At 40.5% G+C, this 23,212-nt stretch overlaps 1 protein-coding gene across 1 annotated transcript in view; it reads left to right on the forward strand.

The window, feature by feature from the left end:
• Positions 1-16,968, forward strand: part of FMRFa (FMRFamide related propeptide) — a 57,566-nt gene extending 40,598 nt beyond the window's left edge. The window contains exons 2-3 of the mRNA XM_019044377.2: positions 14,591-14,799; positions 15,743-16,968. Of these exons, the coding sequence (XP_018899922.2) occupies positions 14,591-14,799; positions 15,743-16,778 (1,245 nt within the window). The 3' untranslated portion in view covers positions 16,779-16,968. The remainder of the gene's footprint in view (positions 1-14,590; positions 14,800-15,742) is intronic.
• Positions 16,969-23,212: the final 6,244 nt, after the last annotated feature.

The following is a 23,212-nucleotide window of genomic DNA, read 5'->3' on the forward strand; positions in this document are numbered from 1 at the left end:
TTTGTATAAAAAATATCAGTTTTTGGCATATCCTATGTGTAAATCTATACCAGTATTCATGTACCTACTTTAAAATATGTAGACCATAATGGGAGCATCGGATTGAAGTTAGCAATAATACCACTCTCTTCGCGTGTAAGTTTCCTGTTATGTTCCATCTTTTCACTCTCCTCACTTTTTGATCCCTCTCCGTCCATCCATAGAGCCTAATTAGATGAAATGGTAATGAGGTACATTGCTCTCCCCCCGACTCAGATTTTGCAGTATCTAATGAGTTATTTCTCAGAGTTTTCACTATTCACTTCATTTGTTCAGGACTTTATTCGGTTTCTCCGAGCGATTCAAAAATTACGTGCCAAGTTTCTGGGAATTGTAAAATTTTGCTTCACATTGCATTCGGTATCATTTATATTCATACATTCTTTCCCAGATAATTCTTTTGATTCCACTACTTTGAAATGTAAAGTCATGATTCTTTACGAGCAACTGAGGAAGTCCACAGCTGAGGAGGCACTAAAAGATACCCTATAAAGGGGAATCTGAAGGAACCCATAACAATTAAGGAGAGCTCGGTGGATTCCCTTAGCGTCATAGGAGGCACGGGGCTTCCCGGGAAAATTGTGGAAAATTGAGTCGTGTCAGGAGCGATAAAAAAGCTGTCCATGTCAAAAAACTGATCGAAGCACTATTTGTATTTCAAAGATGAATGATGTGCAACGCATTTCTTCAGCAAAATATCTCACATTTCTTGGGAAAGGCCAAGTAGATATCTGGCTACCCTCTCGACTCCCCTTATTCAGTGGCGTGGCGTGCTTTGCGATATATCGATTGTTATGTAATTTAAACCTATGAAAAAGGATCGATAATCAGGGTGTTCGCAGCGAACACCTCAATAATAGATTCTTCACCATAGGTTTAAATAGAAGAACAATCGATATGTCGCAAAGCACGCCACGTCACTGCCCTTATTTCCACCCACGGGGCCTGCTTCCTGTTAATCGTAACTTGAAGCGCATGTGAACCCTGCATGAAGGAAGGAGTCGATTAAGGGAGAACTACAAAGATACGGCCCCCAGCGTTTGGAAAATCATTCATTTAAGCTCTCTGACCCTCTGAATGTTCATTTTCCACACAGTCTGTTCCACCATTCTACCGGGGCGATTTCCTTGATTTTTGCGGCTATTGACAGGTGACGGTCCCGAGATGAGCTCCTTCTTTCCAAATTTTGGAAATATGACCCATATTTCGTCACCTTCCGGCCAGAGTATCACAAGCGCCATGCGAAGTTTCGTGACATGAGACAAAATTCTGTGATTTTGGCAAACTTTACGGTAGGTGCGAACTCACGCTAAAGTTTACAAAACTTGCAATATTTCCTTCGTATCGTGTATTTTTTGCAATGACAAGCAATAATAGTAATCCCTCTCAAGGAAACTCGTTTCCAAAGTTATATTGCTGGATTTCACTCGAAATTAGAAAATTTTTCCTTTTTGGGGGATATTTTTTAGGGCTCCCTTAAACCTCCCTTGGACACAATAGGCACAAGGAGCCTCCTATACCCAAGGGGGTACAAGAAGTCAGAAACTTAAATTATTTATACGAGGAAAAGCCATGTCAGGAGCACCAATCATTAACGGAATAAGCCAATTACCAAAGCCACCAATGACTAAAGGTATCGTTATAAAGAAAATTATGATACATGCATGAGAAGTTACTACAACATTATATAAATGTTCATTTGATAAAAAAGATCCAACATCTATAAGTTCGGAGCGAATAATTATACTAGGAGAAGATCCAATAGCCTTTACGGTATGGGTATAAAGAGCCTACCGGGAGAAGGTGCTATTTGAGGAACGACTATAAATGGATTATATTTTGCAATAAGGAGCCACTATCTGGATCTCCATTGAAGCATTAATCTGCATAGGGAAATCAATGGCATATATGTTTTTTTCTAAAATGGACCAGAAATGACGGTTCCTTATTGCAAAATGTAAGCCGAATGCGACCCTAATGCACTAGGAGCCCATGAAGCAATCATTAAAGAGCGCGAAGCGGTCTCCCGGGGTTGAGCCGCGCAGCGGCCAGAGGGCGCACCTCCTGGTAATTTCTATGACGTTCCAGGAGGAAAACATTACACAAATCTGATGCGGAAGAATGAAGTTAAATGTGGAGCTGTGGTTAAAGAAGGGAAGTGAGAAATCATGCGGACCGCGACGAGGAAGCTGAGATATTAAGATGTTTGGCGTCCAATTCTGGCGGGAAGGAGCACGCGGATTAGCGGTCTGTCACTGTCACAGGGGTCTTGTTTGTCAACGGGATCCCTCAGCCCTCACTCCCACCGAGTAACAACCCTCTTTCGCCGAACGAGTTCCGCGCCAAATCCTGCCCGCAGCAAATCGCCTTGCCGAAAATCTTATCTCTGGATCCTTGTTTTCATTTCATAATAATACTTTTATTCTGGCGCCTACACGAAAAAAAGATGACGGACGTATAAATCGTTCCAATGCACCTGCTTGACCCCTGGTTTCTGGTTTTGTACCGGCGCATATTAAAGTTTTGATGTGCAGACTCTCATTTAAGGTGATTCGATGGACGCCATATTATGTGTCAGAACGGCATGCGATGTATCGCATCAATTGGCTCCATTTTTTCAGTTACTCGTCATTTTTTTCGAATTTTGAGATCGCAATTCTGTTGTCAGGAGACTAAAGCACTCCTTTACCAATTTTAACAAAGAATTTCAACGTAATAAAGGCGTGGTTTTTTAGAGAGAAAACATAGCATTCGATACTGATATCGAAACTGCACTCGAATGCGATATTTTCTTTATAAAAAAACCACGCCTTTATCACGTTGAATTTCTTTGTTAAAATTGGTAAAGGAGTGCTTTAGTCTCCTGACAACAGAATTGCGATCTCAAAATTCGAAAATAATGACGAGTAACTGAAAAAATGGAGCCAATTGATGCGATATATCGCATACCGTTCTGACACAAAATATGGCGATCATCGAATCACCTTAAACCTTTAATTTCTCTTGGCTCCCTTTTCCGTTGAAATAACGCTAATCTATTATTGCTCGCATGTTACACCGAATAAAAAGAATGCTGATTTAATATTCTGGATGTAAAAAAAGTGTGCGACAACTCACAAAATGCTGAATAATCCACTACAGCAGTTAGTCTTACATCTTAACATTGCTAAAGTAACTGCTGTAGCCGTAGCGATCAATTCAGGGTTTTGTGAGCTGTCACACACTTTCTTACATCCAGAATGTTACATATTTTTTCCCCATCAATTTAAATGAGAATAATCAATGCAGAGTGAGCAAACATTTCAAATTCATGAGTTAAAAAACGCTGACTATGTGAGTATGAATATTAAAGCCTAACAGAACGGAACGCCGTGCTGCTAGCGCGAGAGGCACACTGGCGCCTACAAACCTAAGTAGATACTTCACGCATTGCACAATGCTTGAAGTATCCACTTAGGTTTGTAGGCGCCAATGCGCGTTCCGCGCTGGCCGCCCGCCCCCCGTGCGACGGCGCCTGAAACAACTATTTCACAACAGAGGTGTTGCGCGGTATTATACGAAATTGAACGTATTAAGAATGACAGGCGTCCTTTAAAAGTACATATCGACGGTGAAACTACCAAACCACGTATCTCGTTTGCGGTGTTTAAAAATCTCCGCTCACATTTTATTTTTTTGAAGTAGACCAAATCAATATCATTCCTTGAAATTTTCACAGAATTTTCTCCGCACGAAGAGGAAAAATCACGGAAATTTTCAAGACTGGACGTTAAGTAGCTTTTCATTTAAAAAATAAAGTATGACAGGAAGTCTGCGACGTCGCAAACCGAGATACGTGGTTTGGTAGTTTCACCGTCGATATCTTTCCTCGCAAAATAAATCAAGATACTTATCGTACAAAGGAAAAATCTAAGAGCCTTTAACTGAGGCAAATGTAGAGGTTTATCCGGTTCAGGTATAGCAAGGTGGGAATTTCTTGAAAGATAATTAAGTCCTGTTACACCAAAGAGGTGTAGAGAGTTTTAGTGAATTTTGTCTCATGGAATTGACGCTCCCCCATTTTCACCAAAACTCTCAGACAAAACAAAAAAACAAGCAAACCCTTGTTCTTCCAAGACATTTTACATTTTCATCCAAAAACGCCGTGAGCAGTTGTCGTTTGTATTTACATGTGGGCCAATTAACTTTGGGTCTCAATTGGCACGTGGACCAAAACTCCCGTGCCGAAAAAACGCGTGGACGTAAATTACTGGAAAAAACAGGGGCACGGACAAAACATCGTTAACGAAATGTCCTACAACCAATACCAAAGTCTAATGAGTCATCGAGAGATATAGTCATTTGATCTCATGCATTTTAATCCATTTTGAAGGTACAATGTTTGCATTTTAATTTTTTTTCCTGGGATAATTTCGATCTGGAACGATTCGCTGTCCAAAAATGTTCAATTATTTAGCTAGGAGAAAATTCCCAAAACTCTTTATTTTCATGGTTGAGAAAATCAGACATCTCGCAGCTGCTTCCTTGTGCAAATTTTAATTTTACATCGTATATGTTCAAACTCTGTATACATTGTGAATTTTTCGTAACGAGTGGGCAGATTCGCTATCACTCGTTTCAATATTTATACGAGAAAACCTAACTGATCATGAATATTGTTGTTTTATTTGCTCATAAACAATAGAACGTGACAAAAAATGAGCAATGTCACGTATATATACATATACGTATACATGAAAAAATAATATGATAGATTTTACCATACTCTAATACAGTGATCCAAGTATGGTATCAGCACAGACTTTATTGTAGCATTTACCATAGTATGGTAAGTTTCACTCGAGTTCTGGTGAATACTGCTATAATTCTGGTTATTTTCTCTGAATAGTATCACTGTGTAAAAAATCAAGTAGACTCATAGAGATGTTACCATACTTTTTTTCAGTGATAGATATAGGCGTCTCTTATATATCTCAACGGAGTCAGTGGTTCGCAACAACCCTCTCTGCGAAGCGCATGTGATTTGATATTCTGCGAGCAAAAACATTTCGAAAGTTGCTCGCTGCATTATCCGCAGCATTCTCCCCTTCGTTCTTTTCCCCGTTGACTAATGAATTCCAATCCCCCGTAGTGATTCGTTTAATTTGTGCGCTGCTAAACTACTCCTCGCGCTTGCCTCAGCTCGGTCCGTTTTTTGCACGGTGTGGACGGGAATTTGAATATCCACGTTTTACTTGAGAGCATAGACCACAAAGATATAATTCAAACACCATAACGTACATTTCCCCACCAAACGTTCACACAGAAAACAAAAAACGAATTGAAAATTTCTAAGTTCAATCCGTAAGGCGAGGAAGAAAATGTGCACGTAGTCGAAAAATGCATTTTAAATGATAAATATGCTGCCATACTAAGCGAAAACGCCGTAAATCCATCAAGATTTTCCCTCGTTTTTTGGAACTTGAAACTCTATAAAATAAAAACTGTTTTACCCATGCACCTCAAATTTTCAGGTTATGTTCTTGATAGTATTTGCGAAAGAATTCTGTAAAAACATTGACCCCAGGTACACAAGTTTTTCTGCGATGATACATTGTTTCCAAAAAATGTAAAATGGCGTTTACGGCGTTTTTGCGTTGGACGGCAGTGTGCGCACTGCTGTTTTGTGTTAAAATGGGGCCCTTTTCTGCCAACGTCTGACCTGACATTTGTGTGATACCCTTTAAAAACTTAACCTGGCAAAAGATTGTACATACTTAGTTAAAAATATGAGTATTATTTCCCATATGGCCATATGGATAAGTCAAACTTGACACCACTTTCAAGTGTTTTGATTAAAATTGACGGAGCAAGAGTATTTTCTTCTGCGATGTTTAGAGTCTAGACTCTGACAATGTGTTTTTTTTTCTATTTTTCGTGAATCAAAGACGACTGTTAAAAAGAGTTTTTTCCATAGGCAATGGATAATCAACGACACCTTTCAGTTTTAACAAATCTGGACTTAGTCAGTCCATCATTTGCGCTAGCCTAAGGAATACCCATTTCAACCGATGAGATCGCTCCATACTCCTTATGTCCTCTTTGTCTATAGCTTTCTCTATCAATTTCAACAATCAGCCCGCAGGTCAGCGAAAAACGGAACTTGCCCTCCGGTTATCGAATTTTAACCTCTGCCATTAGCGACGGGATCCCGGAAACAGAGCCCGCGTCCAGAAGGGAGGATTTTTTGGAGCTCTTTGCCGGATCATCTGGAGCCGGAGTCCCGGAAAGCAGTATAGAGGACGGGGAGGGGGAGGGGGCGTCTCAACAAGTATTTATACGTTGCGGCAACACAAATATTTTCTTCCCATTTGGATTTCCGCCTCGCCGGCTTCTATTCGACCGCATTTCCAGCACGAAAGGGCTCATTCCGTCGTCCCCGTGGCGTAAGGGCGTACCTCTATTTTTGCCTGAGCCCTGTTCTGTATATAACACCATGTTTTTCAGGGCTCATGTGGGAATAGAGATACGCCCTTACGTCAGAGGAGCGACGACCGCTGCGATCTCTCTGGATTGTGTCCGTTCTCACACCCGTCGCGGAGTCCCCAAAAATACGAGATGATGATCACCCTCTCGTGCATCTCGCAAAAAGAAGTAATACTAGATCCAGTGGTGTGGTGTGCTTTACGATAGATCGATTGATCTGCCATTTAAACCTATGGAAAAGTATCGATGAATAGGTTGCTGGCGATGAAAACTTTAATAATCGATTCTTTATCATAGCTTCAAATGGGGAAGTATCGATAATCGATCATTCACGCCTCACCATGATTAGATCGCTTGAAATTGGTGTTCCGCAGTCACCACACAATACTGAAAACAAGATTGATTGAAAGTATGAGCTGGACTGCATTTTGCAACAAGGAGCTACAATTTCTGGCCCATTGATAAAAAAAAACCTATCTGCAAAGGGAAACTAATGGCGCAAATGTTGTTTCTAAACAGATTGTAAGCCATGATTTGTAGTTCTGTTGCAAAATGACGTCTAACTACAAGTGTGTTCATGTAATTGTGCTATCGGCTCATGTAATCGTGCGGCTCTCTGTGGACAAAAGTAAAAAAATTCACAACTCGACATTTGAATATTTTATTTTTTTTGGAGTTTGTCATCCTTAGGATATTTCTGACTCACAATTATGGTTCATTTTCAAATTTTTCGCTCAAAACTACTTCAAATGTGGGTAGAAAGTAGGCGGGAAATGGGTCGAGAATCACTGGTCCATTAGAAATACACGGGAAAAAGACGTCAACTTCAAATGAAGATTTCTCGCTTGAAACGCAAAATGCTCTGGGTGGTTGACATTTACTTACTTCTCAGATTTATTTTGCGAGGAAAACTCCGTACGTTTGATAGATGCCTGTCATTCCTAATAATAGAGCGCCTTCAGTTTAGAATGATACTGTGCAATACGTCTGGTGTGAAATAGTTGCTTCAAGCGCCGTGGCACGCTGCGTGCGGCAGTCGGGCAGCCAGCGCAAACGCGCATTGGCGCCTACAAACCTAACAGGGATACTTCACGCGTTGCGCAATGCGTGAAGTATCCCTGTTAGGTTTGTAGGCACCAGTGCGTGGCCGCTCCGCTTTGTGTTAGGCTCTAATATTTAATCTCGCGGAGTCAGCGTTATTTAACTCATATTTTGAAATGTTTGCACATCCTGTATGGATTATTCTCGTTTTAATTGATGAAAAAGAAATATGTATTAAAGGAAAATATAACGTGTGTTTTGTAAATATTAAGGTGGTTCCGTATCAAACTTAATGATTTCCAAAGCACACGAATTTATACACAATTTCTTATAGCCTTTTATAATCGATGGCGAAAAAGCAACAGCCAGGCGATAAAGTGTAAAGCCCGGCTATAGGAACTATAGCCCGGCTGCATATTTTTTTATCGCTTCGTATAGCCCGGTCGTATGATTTTCTCCGCATTCTACAGCCAGCTATATGATTTCTATAGCCTTCTTTAGCCGGCTATAAGAATTCCTATGGTATTTTGAAACGCAGCTCTTATCGCCAATTTTTACTAGGGCATTATTTAGAGTTAAGTGTCTTTTACCGATTTTTGTCCGCATCGTCCATACGGATGCCGCCCTGTGTGCCGGTTCAAGAAACCGTATCTGTATCCTCGGTCCGTGCAACCGAGATTTCAAACCAAACCGAACTATAAAAAAGCTTAAGTAGTTGCATAAACCGAGGACTGAAACTTAGAATTAATGCATTATATAACTCTTCTTTGCACTTTTTTGGAGCAAACCTTAGAGATACCGCTCGCGTTATTCTTTGGAATACCAGACGTAGAAAAAAATTGTAACATTTATCGTCGAATTTCACGCTCCGTGAGATCGCTCTGAATGTTGTGATTTTAACGCCTCGGACGCAGACGAGAGTATGCATACGGGTAGATAGACGTATATCGATGACAAAGGTGCGAAACCACGTATCTCCGTTTGCGACGTTGCGGACTTCCTGTCATTCTATATTCTTTCTCTGGAAAACTGGTTGTCGTAACTGCTCAAAAATTGACATGATTTTTCATCTCTGTCAGAAGAATATTCTGCGTAAATGTCTAGCTATAAAGTTGGCTTGTTTCTCTTGAAATACAATTTAAACAAAACATAAAAAATGAAGGCCGAGACAAATTTCAATGGACGTGGTTTTGAGCTTTGGTCATCAATACAGCCATAGAGTCTACGTTAGTTCACCTACTAGGTAGTTTTTTCCTCGTGGTCCGGGATTTTTACTCCCTACATTTAGAGCAATCTCACGAAACGTTGAACTCGACAATTTATGTTACACATGAGATCCCATTCGATGTTTATATTTTTTATTAAGGAGAGTGAATATCGTGGAAACTGCAAATAGACCGCTACCGTGGGCGTAGGTCAAATTAATCATGAGCTCTAGCGTCCGACGAGATCAACGAAAGACAAGGCTCGTGAGTCTTCGAACTTACGTCCTTTCAGCAGGCATCGATTCAAATATCAATTTACCGACCCAGTTCGACGAGAATCACTCATCTCAATAAATTTTCCCCCAGGTCCAAGACCCTCTCCCGGAAACGGTCACAAACAAACTTTTTCTTAAATATTTCAGTAGGACCCATCGGAGTTTTGACGCTTTAAAATTCAATCGGCGGCATAGCACTAAGACCGTGGATGCATGAGGCCATGCCCTCCCTCCATCTGCGATTTCTCACACGGGGTTGAAACTCGATTGTGGCCGCGGCGGCAGAGCGCAGTCAAATTTCGGTGGGCGGATGGGGGTGCGAGGGCGGGGAGGGGGTTGGGCGCCGAAATATGAGCGGAGGAAAGTTGACCTCGAAGATGCGACACTGGAAGCGATCCTCCCCGGATTCTGGGCTTCGTATCCCCACCCGCAACTTGCCTCTTTTGATCTTTCAATTTCTCAGTTGCGTGGCATCTTTTGCGTTATATCGATTGATCAGCCATTTAAATCCATGGGAAAGGGTCGATAAACAGGGTATACCTTAATAATCGATTATTTACCATAGCTTCAAATGGGGAAATATCGATGATCGATCGTTCACGCCATTTCTTCCTCTCCATACGATTCACCCATCGTTTAAAATAAGCGTTGCTCAGTGGGCTGATTATTTAAATTGATAGACAAAGCTATAGACAAAGGAGATAAAGGATAAATGGTGCGATCCTGTCGGTAGAAACGGATAGTTCCTAGAGACTAAGGGAGAAAGTGATGTACTAATAATTATAGGGTCTCTCGTGGGTTGCATTTGTCTATTACTTACCTATTTTTGCATTCACGCACTTCCATCAATCTATGGATTACATTTTGCAATAAGGGAACCACTATTTCTTGCCCATTTAGGAAACAGTATACACGTCATAGGTTTCCCTATGCAGATATGTGCTTTTAGCCAGAGATAGTGGTTCCTTTTTGCAAAATGTGATCCATGTAGGGTCGCTCCATGTTCTCTTTGTCCATCGCTTTCTCCATCAATTTTAATAATCAACCTGCTGCAGTGCTTCTGAAAAAACACTTTATTAACATTTGGACGTTGCCGAATTTACCCTACATTAACTATTTATTATTCAGAAATATCATGAACATTTTTGTTTGAAATTTTCAGATCCTTTAGATTTAAGTATTTGCAGAAGAAATTCGCTGGAAAAATTGAAGAAAAATATTCTCAACTCTCGCTGAAACTTGGTATCTTATCAAAGGGAATTTGGCAACGCCTTAAGGTTCATACGGCGTTTTTCCTTATACGACTGCAGTGTTGATAACTAAAAATTGTCCGTACCTTTAATTAATATATCAATGACTGTTTTGGGGGAAAAATGGGAAATATTTTTAAAGTATTCCAATGTTACTGATTGTAAGTGACAGTAAAAATATAAGTTTCAGCGCTGAGTCGCGCATATCTGGCTTTACACCAGCAGAGAAACCCGCTTTCTTACATGAAATGTCAGTGTTCTTGTGCTCAGGCTGTCGCCTTGACTAAGCAGGCAATTATCTACTCACCCTAGCTGCGATTTAATTAACACTGATCTAATTTCACATACTCTATAAGTCATTGTCCCTCCTCCCTTCTCCCTGGCCGTCACAAGGAATCTTCGCCGGAGATCAACCACGGGTGGGAGATTGTGCAAAATAGGAGAACACAAGTAGGAGAATCGGGCAAATAGGAGACATGTTTATCGGACTAAATTTTGGCAATAAGGAACTACTATTTCTAATTAATATACAAAAAACATATCTTCATCGGGAAATTTATGACAAATCTGTTGTCTCCGTGATTAATTAGAAATTGTAGTTCCCCATTTCAAGATTTAGTCCAATTTTCACTCGGCAACGCCGATTCAATCGAGTTTCAGGCGCTTTGATACAACTTTTCGTACTTAATGGATGTCCATGTTGCATAGCCAAAAATTGAAGGCGCTTTCGCTTTCTTCATGGCAACAGCTTATAAGAACGATGCAACTACGCGACAGTGCAATGTGAAAGCGCCATTTCCATCTGGACTGCGTTTAGCAGAAAGGAACCAAGACACATCAACTATTGCCAAATTTAATTTGGCAATTTATTTTTTACATGAAAACAGTTGTGCGGATTCGTGAGCAAATTTCAGTGAATTTTCTGCATAGTACGAAGCAAATTCCTTAAAATATTCAAGGGATTCCGCACAAACGTTCTCTTCTAAAAAATTAAATTGCCCAGTTAAATTTGGCAATAGCTGAAGTGGCTTGGCTCCTTTCTGCTAAACGCGGTCCAATTACTGCGTTAGTATGTACCAAGCGATATGCGATGCGTAAGGCACCATAAATAACTTCCATTGGTGGTGAAAGCATATTATTACTAACGTGTTCAATTGCGTTGCTTTATTTCTACGTCAATAAAAAAGAATGTGTACGCGTTGCCTCTAATTCCCTCAGTGTTTAAAAAAACTACGCACTTTGGAATAAGTATACATTCTGAAATGTCACATCTCTCATACTAATGCATAATTTTGCATAGTTTTAGGGTTTTAATTTTTCTTCAAATATCACAATCCTCTCATCTCTCCTTTCTAAAGACAGTGGCATAAACAGTTAAAAATGTGTCACAGAGAGGTCTTAATTTAAAATTTTCCCGATGATCACACGATGATACAGTTTTTTGAGATCATTTTCCGGACAATAGAAGGAGGCAGACCCACAAGACCCCTCCGCCCCACCCCCGCGGGCTACGAAAAAGTGTACATTTTGCGGTTAAAATGTAATGCGACACGCGGTTTTAAGGGATGAATTTCAATCTAAAAAAAAAGAGAATTCATGTAGAGCTCTTTAACAGAAATTTTGATGATTGGTTGCACCGATATTACAGCCGTTTTTTATCCAATTATCAATCTAAGACATATCACTCTATTTCCATGATTTCAACAGGTCTCATCTGAATGCAAACAGGTCACATAAAAACAAGCTCAGCCTCCCGACACTCGAGAGTAATATAGTGAACTTAAGTTCAAATTTACTTAAATTGCTTTTTGTTTCCTTTCGTCGTTTTTTGATATTTTTGTCTTGTTACGCTGCTCTCGCCGTGCTCAAAAGATGGCGGGAACTGTTTCTTCGTCGTAGAGATAACGAAGTTGCAGCATACGGAAAAGTTTAAATCAGTTTACGATGCAATTTGTATATGAATAAGCAGGTGACGCCTTTGCTTTGAAGTTTATTGTTTCGCTGAATGATTACCCTCCCCTTTTTGCCACTCCTCTCAACCCATTTAAAATTAGTTTTAATGCTTCAAATAGGTAAAGTCTCTCTGTCTGGCATAGTTCCTAGGAATAGTCGCTCAGATTCAATATTTCATCCTGATTCCTAAGCGAATATTTTCTTTCGAAATCAATTTCCAGTTTCACTGATGATAATAATAATTTGTTTAAAGTATTACTCTTTTTAAAGAAAGTCGTCGTCCCGTTTTATCAAATGACTGTTCTTTTAAAACGAAATGCGATTTGGTTTGTTTCTGTCAAAAGCGGTCCAAATGATAACTCAATTTTTTTTAGGGTGAGAGACTTCGTTTAGTTTGGAATTATATAGGGAGTTTTCACTAAAATGTTGGAAATTCACCCTATCGGTGGTGAAATTAGTGCCTCAATTTTGTATTTTCTGGTACAAATCGGTGTATTTTTGAGGAGCGAAAAGTAATTTAGTCCATATTTGTTGACCATGAACAAAACACGCGGAGGAAAATTTCCCAGAACATGGGTCAGCAAAATCAGAAAAGGCGAGGAAGGCTCACGATTGACCAGAGGCAGTATATTCCAGAGACCCCGCACTTATATACAGCCGTGCTAAGGAAAAACGCCGTAAGAACCTTCATGCGTTGCCAAATTTCGAAAAATATAGTATAGCAGAAAATATTTTGCCAAATATTTTCTGCTAAACTTCAGAACATTTTTCTGCTAATTTTTCAAGATGATTTTTGCTCGCACTTTCAAGCAAAGTTCCTGAAACTTTCAAGGAAAAATATTCATAACTTCCCTCAATGATGAACATTTTATCGAAGAAAACTTGGCAACTCTCGAATGTTCATACGGCGCTTTTCCTTAGCACGGCAGTTTAGGAGAGGCATATTCGCTAAGGCAACCCCAACTTTCATCAATAATCATTTGGCGAATTTTATTTTATTTTCGCTAAGTTGCTCATCAGGGTCATTAAAATGCCATTTCCCTGTAATCGGTACTCAATTTTTCATGAATGTAATCCCTGCAGAAAAAATAAATAAAATTGAATCAGTCAGTGGCATTGAGCTGTCAGATTTTTCAAGATTCGAGTCAAATAAGTTTTCCACCCAGTACTCTTAAATCGCAAAGAAAGAGGGTTTCGCAACCTCCTCCGCCCTCCTATTTTTCAAAAGTTACGGCAAATTAGAGGAACCAAATCGCCGCTGAAGGGTGCAACTTCACGTTAAGATGAACCTTTTCGTCCGTATCACTGGATGCTTTTCACGGCTCACGTCAAAATTGAGTTACGCCCTCTGGTCAGCGGAGCGACGAAATGAGACTTAAAATACAGCACTTCCCGCGGAAAGGTAGTTCAGCGGGGCGTGAACGAACTTTTAAAGGGATTTTCAGCTTTTCGGAGGAATTCAAAACGCTCATGATGCGCTGCGAGTGTGAGGGTGGCAAGGTTGAGGTGATCGTCCTAGGACGATCCCATTCGATCGTTATTAATTATTCAATCGCTCTTGTGGGTGAGGAAGCTATACGTCTTTTTAATGTGAGGTTACAGTTCACATATCGACTCGGAATCAATAGACGCTGCAATAAAAATCTCAAATGCTCGGCTGGTTTTTTCACCGTGTTGAGGTAAAACTCCGTAAGCACCTCCAGACTTAGGCATCCTCGCTGATAAAAATTCAAATGTTGTGTGTCAAAGCATACTTTTCTTTCGTCTTGTCATCGAATGCAATTCACGATTTACGGGGGCCATCCCTAAATTACTTAACGCTCCAAAAAGGGGAGAGGTCTATGCCAGCGTTACGTGGCGTTACAGGTCATGGTAGGAAGGGGAGGGGGGTACAGGGCGAAGCGTTGCGTAACGAGTTTAAGTGCCTTTTTTTGGATTTTTCATAGACTTTTCGTCGGAAGTTTTAAAGAATCTCGAGAATATTCAGTCCAATACTTTCACTTATCCTCACCAAATAGTAAAGCCAATCCGTTCAGTACCTAATGTAAGGTGATTTTTAGATTATTTTTCATCAAAATTGGGGGGGGGGGAGCAAGCGTTACGTAATTTTCTAGGGGGTCTAAAACAGCGTTACGGAGAGTTACAGAGGTTGGGGGGGGGGGGTGTCAAAAACCGCAAATTAAGCATTTCGTGATAAATGTAGAGGCGGTCCCATAGGGCGATATTCAAAGTAGTATATTAACAGCTCCTTTACCCAGGAAGGCCCACGTGGTTTCGGTTTGCATCGTGATGAAGGGAGGTCTCAGGCGATAATTAACACCGTTTCAACAAATCTATTAATTTTAAATATTTTCTGTTTCAGATGAATCTGAAGCTATGTTACTTTAGTTTCTTCGTGCTCGTCTACGAGTGGATTTCCACGGACCTGGTCGAAGCGGAGAAGGTCATCGGTCTGGACACAGGGTCGCTCGATGATGACGACACAGAGGTGGGAGTCGTCCAAAAGCGATTCGTCCAGCGGGCCATCGACCCCCTTATGCGCAGGAGCCCTCTCGATAAAAATTTCATGAGGTGAGCGTTATTAACACCAACTTTTGCATCCTCGCATGTCACCTGCTTTCTATTTTCGCCACCTTACATCCTATTATTGTATTAGTTTCCGCTCTTAACATGACCTGATTTACAGGAAAGCAATCCAGATAATCGCCTTGGTGGCAAAAAGGATGACAGACTTTGGGGTTCGTGAAAGGGGTGATGGGGCTTTACTTTATCATTCCAAATTTGTGTGCATATTATTTCTTTTTATATCGTTAAATAAAACTCAGTAAGTGATCACGGTTAAGTACTTAGCACTCTCCGTACTTTCCAGATTTCTTTTGATTTGGCCGTTCTCGCCTTTTACCTCTAACGTGACCAAAATTCTCATTCAATGCCAGCTACGTATCAAATTTTTGTCACTCAAAATTGTTGTCACACATCATTTTTGTCGCGTGCGAATTTTTGCGCTTCGATTCAAAAGTTATCTTGGCATGAAGATGGTGATTTTGCTCTCTTGCGTCGAAATCAGTTTTATAATTAATTTAACTTAGATATTTTCGTACTACGTAAACATTTTCCGATGTTTTTTATCCTACTTCTGCCCCTCTACTGTGACTCCTGCTTTTCATCCTACTTATGGGGTGTTCGGTCAGCTTTCGATGCAAGTTCAATGAAACCCCACTCTAAACCATTTTTCGAAAGCTACCTCGTGCTTTCCATGGTTATACATATTTTCATTGGTCTTGACCATTACGAATCCGTCGAAACGAAAATCTAAAAAAAAAATAATAGACACAAGTTGGTTATAATACGATCAAAGCTTTGTTGACGTCATGACCCTGCGAAGTATTCGCGCTGTAGAGGGGAAAATCTCTTTTTCTCTGTTCTGTGTGAAAAAACTGGAAGTAGTATTTTATGCTCTGTCCTCAGAGTTGGCGTCCTTCTGGCTGGGGTCTAAGGTTATGATTATTTTCAGGTTCGGCAAGCGCTCGGAGGACAAAGGACACCAGGACGAGCCAGAACTAGACGAGATAATCAACATGACGCCATCGGATTACAAACTCATCGCCGACGACAGTGAGCCCAAAGCGAAACGCGTCAAGCAGGACTTCATCCGCCTGGGGCGGGGGAAGCAAGACTTCATCCGCTTCGGCCGGGGCAAGCAGGACTTCATCCGCTTCGGGCGCGGGAAACAGGACTTCATCCGCTTCGGCCGGGGCAAGCAGGACTTCATCCGCTTCGGCCGGGGCGACGCCTCCAACCTACTCCACTACCCGGAGACCAACTACGACCTCGAGGTAGCCGAAGACGACTTCCGCAACGCCGACGACTTGGCCGAACGCGACCCGCGGGCCAAGAACAGCTTCATCCGCTTCGGCCGGGCGGAGAACTTCATTCGCTTCGGGCGGAACGCGGAAGTTGGGACGCCGTCGGATAACATCAACTACCGCTCCAAACGCTCCGGCGACGAATTCCGCTTCGCCCGAGCCGGAGACCCCCTCCCGGCTCTCTTCGTCGCCGACGTCAACCCCGTCGAGATCCGTCGGAGCTCCGGATTCATCCGCCTAGGCCGCGCCAAGGCTACCGGAAGTAAAGAACCGGAAATGGGAGACCGCCGGAAACGCTCTTTAGATGACGTAGACTCGAGTACACCAGAACCGAAAGTAGTGCCCAAGATCGGGTTCAAAGGCTTGGTGGTGGTTCCACCAGGATCGGAAGGCGGCGTCGAACCGGAACCGGAGATGGATGGGTCCGAGAACGGAAGTCGGAACGAAACGGAAGACGGGTATTCGACCGAGATGAACGATTTCCCGGTGACGGAACCACCGGAGAAGAATTTCCACATTCCGTCGATCCGTCACAAGAGGCGGACGTACGAAGATTATAGGCCGCGGGATTTAGCCATGTTAAATAGTAATGTTTACGATGCGCTGGCCGGAAGCGCCGACTGCTCGCCGATGGTTAGGTTAGGTCCGAGCCTGTCCAAAGACTACGTGGTCAAAGTGGGTTGACGCACCCTGTTCTTCCTCCTTGTTTTGTTTCGTTCCCACCAAAAGGTTTCTGTTTTCTAATCAATCTAGTTTTAATAAACTTATTGTTCCTCGATCGATATTTTTTTTATTCCTTTTTTGTTTCTTTGTTTTAATATTAAGGCTCTAAGTTTTGTCGATATTTTTGGAGAATAAAGTTTGAAAAACTGAACGATATAGATATTTTTCGAGTTTGATACCTTATTCTTGAGGAGAAGCGATTCGGCCGAGTTTCCATCCCAACACACTCTATTTTTTTCGAAATTTTCACCCTCGTGGCTATTGAGAGGGTAATTACAGTTACTTTAAGTATTTGATGATCTGCAACAATACATTTTTAAAGTTGATCTAAATTCATCGAATCAATTATGGAAAATGATCCACAGCAAAAATTCATTAGTATTTTGTGTGGACCAAAAAGTAAATTGGCCATTCTATTTAATATCTTGAACATGCGTGTACAAGGTGATGAAAAAATTCCATACCACCAGCACCTGAGATCAACTGGACTGCATTTTGCAATTTGGAACTATAAATTCTGGCTCATCTGAAAAAAACACTTATGTGCATAGGGAAACTAATGGCACATACGTTGTTTTTAAACCAGGCCAGCATGTATAGTTCCAAATTGCAAAATGCAGTCCAACTGTAACACTTGAAAAAATAAAGATGGAGACATGAAATTTTGTGAAAGCTCTTAAGTCAAAAGAAACACTTTTTTGCAACCCCCATCATACACAAAATTTAAAAGAAAAAATTGAAGTGCTTTGGAAATCATTAAATTTGACACGGAGCCACCAATATTTAAAACACACATATCATGTTATTATTCTCCTTTGATATAAATTGATACATATTTTTTTTCCCATCAATTTAAATGAGAATAATCAATGCAGAGTGTGCAACCATTTCAAAATCATGAGTTAAAAAACGCTGACTATGCGAGTATAAATATTAAAGCCTAAGAGAGCGGAGCGGTGTGCTGCCAGCGCGAGAGGTTCACTGGCGCCTACAAACCTAAGTGGATACTTCACGCATTACACAATGCTTGAAGTATCCACTTAGGTTTGTAGGCGCCGTATGCGTGGATACTTTACGCATTGCACAATGCTTGAAGTATCCACTTAGGTTTGTAGGCGCCAATGCGCGTTTCGCGATGGCCGCCCGCCCGCCATGCGGTGGCGCCTGAAGCAACTATTTCACAACAGAGGGGTTGCACACTATTATACAAAATTGAACGTATAAAGAATGACAGACATCCTTTAAAAGTACAGATCTTTCCTCGCAAAATAAAGCAAGATACTTATCGTATACAGGAAAAATCTAAGAGCCTTTAGCTGAGGCAAATCAAGAGGTTCATCCGGTTCAGGTATAACAAATTGGGAACTTCTTGAAAGATAATTAAGTCCTGTTACACCAAAGAGGTGTAGAGAGTTTTAGTGAATTTTGTCTCATGGAACTGACGCTCCCCCATTTTTACCAAAACTCTCAACTATATATTATTCTCCGTTGGACCAAACAGACAAAACAAAAAAACAAGCAAACCCTCATTCTTCCAAGACATTTTACGTTTTCATCCAAAAACGTCGTGAGCAATTGTCGTTTGTATTTATATGTGGGCCAATTAACTTTGGGTCTCAACTGGCATGTGGACCAAAAACCCCATGCCGAAAAAACTCGTGGACGTAAATTACTGGAAAAAACAGGTGCGCGGACAAAAAATTGGTGACGGAATGTCCTGTAACCGTTTCATGGGTCATGAGCTTGAAGGTAAAACAATAATACCTACTGCTGCTTAAATTTCTAAGGGATCGTACTGGAGAAAACACTCTTCCGCGCCTACGTGGAGGTAATCTCGGATAGGCTGATTGTGAGCTTTTGACCTTCATTCATAAGATCTGTAGTATATTAGTCTAATCTTGCTTCTATAAGGTTGCAATCTTTATTTCCTGTGCTAATTTGTCCTTATCAAGAGGAGTTGGAAAGAGGAATAACTCGAAAGTTCGGAAGAGAGGTTTCTTTTACACGCCGCCGAAAAATGTCCGTAGAAATGCTAATTTTTCATTTAATGACCTCACCAAGAGCTCTTTAGAAAGCTAATGAGATGAACTACAAGATTCTACAAACATAATTCCAATATCTTCAATAATTTGCTTTGAGCGGGTCAACTCTCAGTTTACTCGGGACAGCCTTCGTATAATTTTTTAATCGTCAAATTTCTACCAAAAGAAATCAGATATAGTGCTTTTTGCATTTTTTCTTCAACAGTTTATAGACAATAAAAGTCGCAATTGCGTTTAACGTTTCCCATTTTTGAGGTAGTTCCAACATTAAAATTGGGGAAATTTAAAAACGAAATCCACTGAATAGAAATTTGATTTCTTTCACAATACAGAGTATACTAACACGGAAAACATTGAAATGCAGATTTAACAATTTTTTAGTTAAAAACAAAGGATGTTTAAATGTAGATTTTACAACGAAAAAATGTTACTTCAACGACCCCCGTGGTTAAATTAGCTTTTTACTATTGTAAAATGTGCATTTGAAACATTGCAGACACTTTTTTTTAACAATTGAATTGTTAAATCAGCAATCCATTTTTCCGTATATGTTTGGGTACTAGTAACGCATAATAATATATTTCTTTCACTTTATAAGCTCATCGATTTGAGAGAAACCCTTGAAACACGATTGACCACCATTAAAACTTTCTTCCTTTCACTTTCATGGTCACGGAATCTATTTCCTATATGAACTTTTCTTCTTCGGATATTCACTGCCACGAGCGACAAGAGTCTCGGAAACTTTTCGCGTGGGCAGGAAGCGGGAAACTCATAATTGACGCCAAAAGGGAAGGGTCAACTGTCCCGATGTTTGAAATGCAAAGACAGATTTTCGAAAGGGTAAACAAACATATGCGAAGGTCGTTCACCAGGTGAAGTCAAGCTGAATGCGATTTGAAGAAACTCCGGAAAGTATACATTATCCTGCAAAAGTTGTGCGTGTGAGCGCGTGTGCATTTTTTTCATCAATCTAAAGCGTTATTCACTTCTACACAATGGAGATGTTGCATGTGTGAGGGATTTGCGATTTGACCATTGATTCTTATGTAAAAGTTCACGAGAAACACGATGATGCACTGGTTTTCTCTGAAATCATCCCAAAGCTCAAAAAGCTCTCAAAGTGAGCCAAAATGGAGGGATATCCCATCCTACCTGAGAGTCCACTCTACATCAAACAAACTCTCCATGCAAGATAGGGAGCAAATACATTAGCAGGGTGCCGTGTTTCAGTTTACAGTCCCAAGTAAGTGGCACCTGCTAATGTATTGCCCCACTTTGCATGGAGAGTAGTTTGACGTAGAGGTGGCTCTTAGGGGAGGGTGGATATCCCTCCATTTGGCCTCACTTGAGAGCTTTTTTTGAGCTTGGAGATGATTTTAGAGAAAACCAGTTGCTTCATCGTGTTTCTCGCGAACTTTTAATAAATCAATGGTCAAATCGCAAATCCCTCACACAAGCAACATCTCCATTGCAAGCTCATCATTTTGGGAGCGAAAAGTCCAAAGTAAGTATTTTATCCTTTACGAATTCATTCGAGTTTTTCTGAAAGTACGAGTGGTAAGTGTTCAACCCACAATGTACATGATCGGAGGCGATGTAGCAAACACTGATTGTAATCATAATAACCACACGAAAACATTGTATGTGCATGGTACACTAGTCTGATTCACTTGAAACCCCTTTAGCCAGCCTCTTATGAATTATGATTCTATATTACAGAGTAAGATTTTGCTGAATATCTCGTTCTCTTCCAGAGGAATTGCCAAAAGTGTCATAGAAATAAGCACCATTGTCAAAAGTTTGGCATCACATTTTTTTTTCTTTTAATAATGAATGTTCAACGAACTACTAGAGTAATTTACAACAATTTATTTGTAGTGGAAATGGAATTAGGTGAAACTTTTTAACGGACTCGCCCTATGGTACCCTTGTTAAAAAATGAAATGCCAGGAAAGATAAAGAGCTTATGCTATTTTCCTGGAAGGAGACGAGCTGAGTAAGAAGTGGGATTGCGACGACCCAGTTGCCGTCACTTTGAAAATAACCGGCTTAATAATCAGAAACACCGTACAAAATGGCAACCTTGAGTTAGCCATCCCTAAATGGACTGAGTTAAGCAGAAAGGAACCAACCCACATTTTGGAAAAAAATTGAGTCATGAGTCGTTTTGAACTCAACCACTGCTCTACTATCTATCGCCAAAAATTCAAAGTTTTTGTTGGAGCAACTTTTGCAGAAATTGAACTTGAAGTTTATCTTATACATTGAGTCTTATGCAGGAGCCAAACTTTAAACCTCTTTTTCTCGGTTCGATCCCGATGTGGCTTGGTTCCTTTCTGTTTAACTCCGTCCAAATCTCCAGTCCTCCGAAGAGACTTTAACTTATTTTGACCGCCAGCGGAAAATGGGACCTTAGTTCACCGAAACTCCGAATCAAATTATTGATACAAGAGCTCCAGAAGAACATTTTAGCATTTAAAAGAAAAAAAGAAAAAAACCCGCTGAAAAATGTCAAAACAATCCGAAGCTGTGGTGATCGGAAGCATCCAGCTTATATGATGGACTGCATTTTGCAATTCGGAACTATAAATTCTGGCCATTCTGGAAAAACACTTGTGTGCATAGGGAAAGTAATGGCACATACGTTGTTTTTAAAGCGGGCTAGAAATTATAGTTCCAAATTGCAAAATGCAGTCCAGATAAGCTTATAATATAAGAATGTAGTTTCAAGGAAAAGCTTTTACATTCAAAATTCTCATTTGCTACATGCAGGGTAAGAAATTTCCGAATTATAATACAAGTTTACTTCTCTTATTGGTACGAAAGTTAAATGAACAGCTTGCGACTTATTCTTGAGGACACTAGCGGGCTGATAATTGAATTTGGTAGACAAAGCGATGCACAAAGATGATTAATTGAGAATGAAGTAATCCTATTGGTGGAAGTGGGTGATTGCGATGGACAAAGGAGGCAAGTGATAGACTAACCAACGACAATTCACGAAAGACCCTATACAGTTAGTCCATCATTTTCCCCGTAGTCTATAACATTTACCCGTTTCAGCAAATAGGATCGCTCCATGCTTATTTTGTCTTCTTTGTCTATGAATTTCAATAAGCGGCCCGCTGAAGAAGCTGCTCGTCGAAATCTCAAAAATCCGATTATTCCACCCTATATTTTTAAAAAAACATCTGTCTACTGAATTTATTTACTCCTGTGCCCTAAGATCCCTCGTCCCGTGGACAGTCACAATATTTGTCGCCTCCCTGACGTGAGGGCGTATCTCAATTTCCACGTGAACGTGAGCCCTGTTTTACTTAGAAAACTATAGTCCTAGAGCTCATGCAGAAATCGATATACACTGGAAAAAAACACATTGGATCTAGATTCCATACTCTTAAAAACATCCACAAGAAAAAGTACTCTTGATTCAAACAGAATCTGGCTTAAATCAAGAACCAAGCCTCTTAATTTAAGCGGATTTCGTTTTGATTCAAACAAAAATCCGATTGAATCAAGAGTAATTTTTTCTTGTCAATGTTTCTAAGAGTCTGGACTCTAGATCCAATGTGTTTTTTTTCCGGTGTGCGCCCTGTGTTAGAAGATCGACGAATTTACTGAGTAGGACCTTTCCCACTCTCATAATTCAAAAATCCGTGGTTTCCTGGACGAAAGAACGTAACTCAATTCCAAGATTGCACAATTCACTCAAAAAGCTTAATTTCTTGCAAGACTGTACGTTTGCAATTTTTGTTCAAAATTTTTCTGATTTTTCCTCGAGCTTAGAAGAAAATTCAATGAAATTCTCAGTTGGACAAGCCTAAGATTCTCCTGGAAAAAGTGCAATCTGCGAGCACTGGAAAAGAAAACACATTGGATCTAGAGTCCAGACTCTTAAAAACATCGACAAGAAAAAATACTCTCGATTCAATCAGATTTAAGCTTAAATCAAGAACCAAGCCTCTTAATTTGAGCGGATTTCCTCTTGATTTAAGCTGAAATCTGATTGAATCAAGAGTCCTTTTTCTTGTCAATGTTTTCAAGAGTCTGGACTCTAGATCCAATGTGTTTTTTCTCCAGTGAGGGGAAATTTGGCAATATTGAAATGTAATCACGTTCTTTCGTGGGAGAAGCGACAAATCGGTGGCCACTAGGATCCCAACTTAGTGAGCTCTTCATGAGCCTATGCGGTATATATTCCGGACAAACCGCCGTCATGTTTTTCACAAAAATGCACGTGGGCTGAGTAGTAGATTAAATCTCAAATCCCACGACCTTTCATTCGCGAGCCCCATTGATGATACAGCGAGTTACGCGTCTCCTAGAAACTGTAATCGCCTGCTCCTATTT

Source organism: Bemisia tabaci, chromosome 3, assembly GCF_918797505.1.
Source record: "Bemisia tabaci chromosome 3, PGI_BMITA_v3".
In the NCBI taxonomy this organism is placed as follows: Eukaryota; Metazoa; Arthropoda; class Insecta; order Hemiptera; family Aleyrodidae; genus Bemisia; species Bemisia tabaci.